Source organism: Ursus maritimus, unplaced genomic scaffold (assembly GCF_017311325.1).
Source record: "Ursus maritimus isolate PB19 unplaced genomic scaffold, ASM1731132v1 scaffold_12, whole genome shotgun sequence".
Taxonomy (NCBI): domain Eukaryota; kingdom Metazoa; phylum Chordata; class Mammalia; order Carnivora; family Ursidae; genus Ursus; species Ursus maritimus.
Window position 1 is genome coordinate 5,445,821 of NW_024423564.1, and position 10,245 is coordinate 5,456,065.

Consider the following 10,245-nt stretch of genomic DNA (forward strand, 5'->3'; position numbering starts at 1 on the left):
CCACCTCCTCACCTGCTTCAGGCCATGCAGTCTTTGCTGGCCCTGACAGTGTTTCTTTGGACTGTTGGTCCTCTTTTCAGTTGATAACTAAGTCATCATTCAAGTCCCCAAACCTGCCTTGGTTGGCCTCCTCTGCCGAGGGCGACAAAGAAGGATGATGGATGCACAGGCCAGTGATGAAGGGGAAGATGGAGGGAAAGAACAGAGGCTAAGGAGGTAGAGGGATAAATCTTCATCCCAGTAGACAGTGTAAGATAGGAGAGAGATGGGGAGAGGAGAAAAAGTAGGGAGGAGTTGATTCTTCGGCGGGGGGGGGGGGGGGGGGGGCAATAGACCTCTCTGCCTCTTGTCTTGGGTAGGAAACAAAGTTTTAGAGGAGTTCATACCTGTTCCCTTCACTTTCCTGGGAACCTGTGCTGTGGTTTCATGATGAGATTTGAAAGGTTAGATACTGGCTTTGAATTGCCAGGGTGGCCCCTGTGGGTCCTAGGGGTCTTCAAGGACACTGACATTGGCGGTAGAGGCTGGTTGTGTCTCTGCTTCTCCTTCCCCTGCCCCCAGGCCACCTGGCAAGGGCTTGCAGACCCTCCCAGCTGCCCCTCAGGGGTTCTCCTGGGTCCTTGGGAGCCTCCTGCACAGGGCTGGGCAAGAAGGAGGTGACCCAAAGGAGCCGGCCTTTCCCAATGTGCCGTGCTCTGTTGCACTGCTGACAAACTCCTCCACCCCACCCTCACTGGTGCTGTAAATTTAGGCAGTTCAGGCTGCAAGATTCAGTGGACAGATAGGGGCTTTCAAGTCAGTCTATCTGGGCTAAATGTCCCGGTCACTTAGCAGTTAGTGAGTGGTATCCGATGATCAAGTTTCCTTATCAATAAAAGGCAGTAATAATCCCTACCTCCCAGACTTCTGAAGAGGGTTAAATAAAGTGATATTTGCCTGAAACATAGCAGGTGCTTAGTCGATCTTAATTCCCCCCTCCTCCACACACACTTCTGCCTACCTCCGTTCCATGCTGCTTTTCTAAATAGGAGATAATGATCCCTAGAAATGGCGGGGGAAGGAGGAAGGTATGTATTCACGTCCACCACAGCGTCCTCCAGATTAGGCATTAAAACATTTATTACTCTTTTCACTGAGCTGTGCGTAGGAATAAGAATTTGTAAAACATAAGAAATGCTTTGCACGTAACAAAGGAAATGGAAATAAGAGGCAGAACTCCACATGAAAGAGGCTTGGATAGCTCAGAGCCGGCATTGGAGGTTTTCATCCTAGCAGCTACAGCAAGTCTCCTTGTATGTCCCCTGGAGTGTGGGCAGGACAGAAAACTTTCGACTGGGCCAGGGACTGGGAAGGTTTCCGGTGGTAGGAGGAAAATAGTAAGGCAGCCATCTTATAAAAGGGAGACAGTAGGACCTGGGCTTGTGGCCTTGTTTCTTTCTGTAGGAAGCCAGAGGGGGACAGCTTGAAAGACGTCTCCCAACAACATCTGCATCTACATCCTTGTCACCCCCAGATCAGTGAGTCTTTGTTTTTAGGGTCTCTTTGTGCTGTTTCACCAGGGAGCCAATCCACTCTGTGGTTTTCTGCTTGGCTTCCTCCCAGCTGAAGAGTGGCTTATACCCCAGATCCCGCTGAGCTTTCTTATAGGAGAAGGTAAATACACTATTCAACAATGTCACCGTGTGGCGGTTGAAGGAGGGTTGATATGTGTAAATTGGACTGAGCAGGAAGCTTACTATTTCCAGCAGGAAGGCAAGCCAGTACGTCAGAAACAAAGGAAGACTCCTTCTGGAATCAAGGGAGAAGCCCCATTCCTTGCTCAAAGTGTAATTGAGGTCATCATAGCTTTGGTGAGGTGTGTCATCTGAGATATAATAGAACTGTCCTCGGACACTTGGGGCCTTCTTGGCATCCCGTAGGGCCCTCAAGGCCAGAATGTGAGCCCAGGCTACATTGCCAACATAGACGGGGTTGACTACGGAGAACTTGCCATTATGCGTCAGGATGTGATTGTTCCTCAGGGCCTCGTATATAAAGTTATAAAGGAATATGCTTCCTTCCCCATAAATATACATGGGCCTTAAGGCACAAGTGTGCAAGGTGCCACCGTTTTTAAGAGCCCACCCATTAGCAGCTAACACCGCCTTCTCTGCAAGCTTTTTGCTGTGGGGGTAAGGAGTAGACCATGTCGATTCAAGATGCTCTTCTTCGTGGCCATTCTGGATGATCTCCCTGTAGGAGTTGGGCCCAGCCACCTCTATGGTGCTGGTATAGATGAAGATCGGCACACTAGCCTGGGCACAGGCTTCCAACAGGAGCTGGGTACCTGCCCGTGGGGAGTACACCGTCAGTGTCAACAAATAACCCAAAGGGCCAACCATGCCCACAGACCATGTCCAGCCCCTGCCCCCTGTGAGGTGGTTACTGCAGATCAGGAGTGCATTGCTCTGTGTCTCCGGCTAAGATCTGAGCATGCTATAGCCATAGGAAAAATGCAACAATGAGAAGAAACCAACATTTGTGTTCTGGAGAGCAAGAATTTCTAGGCTTTTTGGATTCCCTGGACCTGTGTGTGTACATTGAATTTTGGAAAACGACAGAGGGTTGCCATGTTATATTTTGCTGAGTGAAGACCTTAGAAAATTATCACTTATCCCTACCACCTCGTTAAAAACAGTTTATTATTTTATTGTTTATTATTTTAAATAAAGAATAATTAGGAGGCCATAGTCTCAGCATATGGAGTAGAATTTTACCTAGTCCTGATTGAGTGTTCCCTTTAAAGGCCACTCCTAATTCTGACTGTGACTTCTTTTACCCAGATCTGAAAACTGGGGTGATAAACCTTCCTTTTACTTAGTATTCTGGAGCCTGTCCACTGGCCTTCTGTGTTGAGCTTGGTGGAGAACTGGAAGGGGGAGTGTGCCCTCTGGTGGTTTATACCTATGGCGGGAGGATCTTGCAGAATCCCTTCAGTTGGGGGAGGTAACGCAGAGCGCCTTCCCCATAAGAAAGAATACCCCCGTCAAAGCATCGCTTTTAGTTCTCATTTTTTTCTGGTATTAAAAAAATCCTTCTTAAGGTCTTTGTGCAATTTGATTTTCAGGAGAGACAGGCTCATTTAAAAAAAATCAAATCCAGAGGCTGAGAAAATTTGGGGCTAATTGACCTGCAGAGGGGGAAATGACCATTATTTGAAGTATCTTCTAAACCTGGAAATGACATTAGCTTTAATTAACTGATATCTCTACCACTTACCAGGGATTTCAAATCCCCTGTTGTTGGGAGTCCTGGAGAGCAGGAATTAGCAGAGGAGGCCAAGAAGGAAAATTTGGTTAACCTGGCACCCTGTTTGCAGTGTGGGAGTGGTGAGGGTATGGCTAAGTAGAAACTAGAAAGGGTCTTTTTTGAGATTGTGCTACTTTAGGCTGGAGACCCTAAAGCAATTATTGCTTTAGGAAAGGAGCCTCTGCGTAACGACTAACTTTGTAGAGCAGGGCATGAAAACCGGATGGGATTGGGGGTTGGGGTCCTGTGGTGGTAGAGAGACTGGCCTCCAGGGCCCAGAAGGATGACTTTGCATGTGAAGCTAATAAGGGATTTAAACCAATCCCTTAAACAAATGTGTCTAGTTTTAAAGTAGGTTGGAAAGCCGTAATCCAGAAAGAGCCACCAGGCATTTGAGGGATGAGGCTCTAAGGAGGGTGTATTTGGGCACCTAGCTAGAAATGACCCTTTAATAGCAGACCCAGCAGTGAGTGGAAGAAGTGCTGTTATGGATAAGAGGAAGCTATTATCATTAAGAAGGTATCATGGGGGGGCGCCTGGGTGGCACAGCGGTTAAGCGTCTGCCTTCGGCTCAGGGCGTGATCCCGGCGTTATGGGATCGAGCCCCACATCAGGCTCCTCCGCTATGGGCCTGCTTCTTCCTCTCCCACTCCCCCTGCTTGTGTTCCCTCTCTCGCTGGCTGTCTCTATCTCTATCAAATAAATAAATAAAATCTTAAAAAAAAAAAAAAAAAGAAGGTATCATGGGAAGGCCAGTCCTGGGTAATTCTGTCCTGCTAGACTGTGGTGAACTAGCTTTGCAGGTCTCTTGAGAGAAATCCTTCTTTGGGGGTGAGCAGGAAGGTGCTAGATGTTCTCATGATGCTGGATGACCCCACACAGGAATCCTGCCTGAAGGAACTGGCCTGGAGCTGTGGCCCTTCACTCGTAATGGTCATGGGGGCCCTTCCTATCACAGAGCTCTTAGTTCTCAGCGTTACTGTGAGACCATCCCCTTAGAGGTGCACAAGAAGGGCTAAAATGATGATCAGGGAGGCACTTGTAAGGTCTGGTCCTAGCCTAGGGGAAGCAGAGGGTAGTTGGATCACAAGAGTTTAAGGTTGGATAGGAGTTGATGCTTGATTGGAGCTGCAGTAAAAAGAGCTTTTGTGATGTTTGGAGATACACAGGTGTGGGTTTAAATTCTAGCTTTCCTACTCAGGGGGACTTGGACAAGTTACTTAACTTTGCTCAGCCCTAGTTTCCTCATCTAAAAAAGTGAGCAGAACAGCCTTGAATCTCTCAGTAGTGATAAGAAAAAGCAGCTGGAGCAAGCTCAGCGGGTGTTCAGTGATGGGGGCCTCTCCTCCCTTCCTGTTCTGTCTTCTGAGCCTCATTCGCCCACCTCACTCCATATCCTCCCTGGGATACAATACCCTTCAGATTGACATTCATCATGGTCTCTCGGTGAAGGATATTCATGACGTCAATGACAGAGGCGGTGTGAATGACAACTGAGATGCCCTGGCAGGCTCTCTTCAGGCACTGCTCATCCAGAATGTCTCCTTCCACCATGATCACCTTGGTCTTGCTCTGGAGCTCTGTGTGAACATGAGTCAGGTCATTGGAAGGCTTTCTGGATCTGGAAGTTTCCTGATAAAAGGTGGCATTTACCCAGGGGGACAGTGGGGATGGGAGAAATATCCATGGAAAGAACAAGTAAACAAAGGCACAGAAGTCACAATGTGTAGCATTTATTGGGAAAGAGCAAACATCTGTTTCCACCCCATTTTATTCTTAAAAAAAAAGAAAAGAAAGAAAGAATTTGTGCAGTGAGGAGTCAAGTATGCCTGGGATGAAAGCTGTTAAAGAGATTCATGGGAAGTTCATAAAATTCATTAAGGAGAGTAGGGTGATTATGGAGAGTGGATATACCAGGAAAGAATTTGAATTTAATTCTGTAGGGAATGAGGAATCACGCATGGATTTGGAACGAGGACAGAAACATAAACAGAGTTGTGGTGTAGGTGCGGCCAACCCTGGCTGCAGTATATAAAATGGATCATGTGGTGCATCTGAGAGAGAGCAAAGCCATTGAGAGAGTAATCGAGAGAGCAATCAAGAGAATGTCTGCAGCAAAGTTCAGAGGAGGAGGACAGAACCAGGGCTCCCACAGCAGGAACAGGGAAGGGGAGAGATACACAGGCTCAACTTTTCAGACCTTATCCAGACAGGTCCTGGTTCTTACTGGAGAAAGGCCGAGAGGAAGAGGAAGAGTCCATGTCAGCCCGAGTATTTCCTGCTCAGGTGACCAGAAGGATAGTGGAGCCAGTAACAGAGAATTTAGGATGGGCCCAAATGAGAGGTTTAACTGAAAAATAAAAAACCTTATTAGATATCATCTAAAGCAGATATCAGTGCTGAAACTGAGTCAGCCACCAAGGGACTAACATTCTGGCCATCTAGCCAAGGGCAGTGGATTCAACCTCAGCATCTTCAGCTCCTCTGAAATCCACCGGAAGGGGCACTGCCAGTAACATCATCACCTCAAACTAGGCCGTGAACGAAACATGGTGCTACATATAGTTTGGATAAATACTGTACACTTATTTTGTGCTTTCTGCTTTGCACACAATTTTCACAAGTGTTCTGATATTTCTTTCACAGCTATCTCATGACATAGGTATTCTGATCTCCACTATACAGGCAAGGAAACTGAGCCAGAGACAGGTTAAGGGGCAGGGCTAAGTCACACTTCCTGTGAAGACTCAAGCCTGCCCCCCCTGCCTTCAAGCTTTGGTCTCTTTCCTCTGTCACCCAAATGCAGGACTAGCACTTTTTTTTTTCTGAGGCAGATTAAGGATAAGTCTATGTATGTATGTATGTATGTATTTAAAGGATAAGACAATGTAACTGAAATCGACAATGGAGGCCAGAGAACAGTGACAGAGAAATTCAGAGTGAAAAATGCAGAGCAGGGAAATTTCCTTCCTGGGTTGCAACTTGGAAGAACCACCTGCTCTCCCTAAGCCTCTGCCAAGTCTGCTCTGCCCTGGGCAAGTTCCCACTGTTGGGCAGCTCCAAGAAGAGAGGCAGGGGAAATGCTGATGGGAATCAGTAGGATTTTCTCTGATTGTGTCTCCACCTCTGCCTTTCCCCCTCCCTTCTTCTTCTTCTTCTTTTTTTTTTTTAAGATTTTTATTTATTTATTTGGCAGAGAGAGAGAGACAGCCAGCGAGCGAGAGAGAGAACTCAAGCAGGGGGAGTGGGAGAAGCAGGCTACCAGCGTAGGAGCCTGATGCGGGGGCTCGACCCCAGAACACCGGGATCACGCTCTGAGCCAAAGGCAGACGCTTAACGACTGTGCCATCCAGGCGCCCCGCCCCCTCCCTTCTTCTGTCTCCACTGCAGACTTCAAGCAGACAGGCTCAGCTCAACGTACTAGTTTGCAGGGGTGCAGAGAGACCAGCAAAGGGCGCTGCGGATGTCTTGGTGGTGGAGGCATAGCTCTCTCCCTCCCCGCGGCTCTGTGGACTCCGCAAGGATTCTGCGTAGCCCGAATATACCCTTGCTTATGTGGTGTGGGCTGCGTTGTAGGGAGGCCCAAAGAGAAACTACTAGACAAATTAGTGGCTAAGAGCACAGCCGCTGCAGTTAGACCTTCTGGGTTCAATTCCAGCATTGCCATTTTTCAGCTGGGGGACCTTGAACAAGTTAGCCTTTGCTATGATATGAGTGTTTGTGTCCCCCCAAATTCATGTGTGGAAATCCTAATGCCAATGTGATGCTGTTAGAAGATGGGGCCTTTGGAAGGTGATCAGGTCGTGAGGGTTTGACCCCCATGAAGGGGATCAATATTCTTATAAAAGAGATCCCAGAGAAAGCCCTCTCCCCTTGTACCCTGTGAGGAGGGCACAGCAAGAAGACACAGGCTCTGAACCAGAAAGAGAGTTCTCACCAGACCATGACTCTGCTTTGCTCTTGGATTTCTGTCCCCAGAACTGTGAGAAATAAAATTTCTGATGGGTTTAAGCCGCCCAGCCTGTGGTATATTGTTGTAGCAGCCTTGACAGACTAAGACACCTTTCTGTGCCTGCTTTCTCGTCTTTAAAAAGAGAACAATATTAACCTATCCCCTAGAGATGTTACAAGGAGCAAATGAGCTGGCACACATAGAACACTTAGCGAAGTGCCTGGCACAGAAAGACCACTGTGAGGATTCTCCATTGTGATCTGGACAGAGGCCCCTGCCCGTCCCGGACACCACCTGACTGGTCACACTGGGGAACCCTTCTTCTAGGTTGAACATTGCCTTTTCTGGGCATCAGCTGTCAGACTGTAAGTATTACTGAGACATAGGGATTGCAGACAGTTAATGCTGATCACGTATGTTCATATGTGTTCATCAGAGGCACCGTTGAAGCAAAGGGTAGAGGAAATAGGACATCTGAGATGTTCAGAGCACAGGAAAGAGGAGGAGAAGAGTGATGGGCACAGTCCTGGAGGGCGGGTGGGGGTGGGGGCTCCATGTAGGGAGGTGGGTTCTTCTGGGCACCCAGGGCCTGCGTGTTGACACCCAGTCTGCAGGGGCTGGGGAGGGGGACAGAGTTGCTTTGGGGGTGCACAGTGGGGAAATGGGAGAGACTGAAGACTCACTATGCCGAGAGGCAACCCTGGATCCATATGACTGGGGCGTCTGTGATGAGGCTCTACTCTGAGCCCCGCGGCCCGTTACTCAGAGGGCCTCAGCAAGTCGCTTTAGCTTCGTGTACCTCAATTTCCTCAACATCCTGTTGGTGGGGGTGGAGGGGAATGAGACCCTGTTCCTACCTTCTTCACAGGGCTGTTTTGAGGATTTGGGGGGTGATACAGGTTTTATAAATCTAACTTCTGCATTTGCGCCAAGGGCAGCAGTCTGGGCAAACAGCAGAGCGGTGAGCAGACTCTGCAGCCACTCTTTGGTGCTGATGAGCAGGGACCAATGGGAAGAAGAGATGTACAGGGAATCCACATGAGGGTCCACATTCTGGAGCCTCATACTCTGTCTCTGGCTCCCTCCCACACTGTGCGCTGCGTGTCCTCTCCACCTCCCTTCCTCCCACACTGTCTCTCTCTCTCTCTCTCTCTCTCTCTCACACACACACACACACACACACACACACACTCAGCTTCACCTTCACTTCCTTTTATTTCACCTTCACTGGAGATGCTAAATGAAGCCACAGAAAGACCAGGGCAATCAAGAGGGGCAGGGACCCACTGGTAGCGTCTGCAGGTTAATGGCGCTTGCTTGCCCTTTGCAGATGTTGCACAGCCATTGCCAAGTCCACAATCTTCAGAACATTCAAGAGTTGTTGACAAGGGAGAGATACGTGATTTTATAAATGAGAAGAAAAGAGACCTAGAGGCCAGAGTGGCTGGCCTACAGGCAGCCGGATCTCTAGTTCCAGATCAGGGTCAGACCCAGCCTCCTGTAGCCCTGTATCTCTTATACTATACCGTAACCTGTGATTTCCTTTCTGATGACTTTGGACAGGCGATCAGCCTTGATTTGGCTACAACTTTCCTTGATTTGCTGGACAAGATCCCCTCCTCATACCTGTGCAGCAGAGGCGGGGGGCGGGGGGGGGGGCGGTTAAGATGGAGCTACCCACCCACGAACTCAAATTCACTTACTAGAAAATTCCTCCCGCAGTTCTGGTTTGAAAACTTTGTCCAGTGCCCGGATCTCCTGCAGCTCCTTCTCCTCCACCAACAAGCGAACGATCCTCTGACCCAGAAACCCTCCTGCACCTGTCACAAGGCAGCTCCACCCAGCCATGGTTAAATCTGGTTACCAAGAAGCACTCTCCAGGAACCAGAAAAACTGGGGAGCAGATTAGATTACAGGGTGACCCTGGAGAAGACCAGAAAGAGAGGTCAAGTAGTTACAGGCTTACAAAAACCATTTTGTTCCCTCCACTCCATTTTTGCAAAACTCCTATGCCCGGGAATAGTTGAAAGAAAACGAGAAAGCTCTGACCTGTTAGATGGTTGGAAGCCAGTTGAAAGAGCCCGGGTTCTGGTCTCCTTGTCTCCCAAAGGCAGAACTGGAGTTTTATGCACTCGTTTCTGGCTCATCCTCTTCACCTTGAACTCTTACTACATACTCATTGCTCACGCCTTCTCCAGGTTCCCTCCTCCCCGCAAAGTAGTGACCTTTAACATAGCTCTCATTTCTCTGAGGCACAGGAAGCAAGTTTCAGGGCCACAGTGTGATAAAGGCTTGGTTCTACCCGGAATGAGACATCCGGCAGGCAGTGCCAGCTGTCTGGGATCTACAGTCTGTGGGTTTAAATGAAAAGACGACATCTGCCAGCACAATGGGAATTTTTGCCTTGTGAAGTAAATACATCTGGGGATAAAATCCACTGTGTAGTCCATTAGCTCCTCTCTCCGAGTGCTGTTTGAAATGTTACCGTCCTGCAAAGTGTAGACATTTGCAATGGAGGCAGCTCCAGTCACCAAGTACTACAGGAAGTGACTTTCTTTTCAACCCCATATATCCAGAACCTCAATTTTAATTTCCCCTTGGAGAGCTCTGGGCTTAGGGAGGAAGATAACCACTGAAGGAAAGCGTTATCTCTAGTTATCTCTAGTGATAACTGTTTAGTTCTATGGCTTGAATAATGAGAATAGGGGTCTGTAGCTGTGGCCATGGTGGATCTTATGGACATTTGTGCTCATCCCACATTTTGGCTGCAAAACCACTCTCAGCAGAGTCCTGAACTGAGGATGCTGTGAATGCTTTTGGAGCCTGTGCCCCAGAGGTGTCCAAATACCACCACCATAAACTCCTCAAGACATTGCCTTTTTTCTACTTTATAAAATTGAGATGTGGGGAGCCTGGGTGGCTTAGTTGTTAAGCGCCTGCCTTTGGCTCAGGGCGTGATCCCAAGGTCCTGGGATCAAGCCCCGCATCGGGCTCCCTGCTCCACT

The 10,245-nt window shown here is 48.5% G+C and overlaps 1 protein-coding gene across 1 annotated transcript; it reads right to left on the reverse strand.

Annotated features, from left to right (window-relative positions):
• Positions 1–1,507: 1,507 nt before the first annotated feature.
• LOC103677123 (3 beta-hydroxysteroid dehydrogenase/Delta 5-->4-isomerase) lies at positions 1,508–9,088 on the reverse strand. The gene is made up of 3 exons (XM_008706357.1): positions 8,944–9,088; positions 4,704–4,868; positions 1,508–2,326 (listed from the first exon to the last, which is right to left on the reverse strand). The coding sequence occupies exons 1-3, from the start codon at positions 9,086–9,088 to the stop codon at positions 1,515–1,517; spliced, it is 1,122 nt and encodes a 373-aa protein (XP_008704579.1). The 3' UTR covers positions 1,508–1,514.
• Positions 9,089–10,245: the final 1,157 nt, after the last annotated feature.

Bases quoted from the DNA above. Each gene is read 5' to 3' on its own strand.
- LOC103677123 (XM_008706357.1), bottom strand. From the start codon at position 9,088: ATGGCTGGGTGGAGCTGCCTTGTGACAGGTGCAGGAGGGTTTCTGGGT. The intron at 4,869-8,943 runs GTAAGTGAATTT...ATGTTCACACAG, and splicing joins ACTGCGGGAGGAATTTTCTA to AGCTCCAGAGCAAGACCAAG. The intron at 2,327-4,703 runs GTATTGTATCCC...CCCCACGGGCAG, and splicing joins GATGAATGTCAATCTGAAGG to GTACCCAGCTCCTGTTGGAA.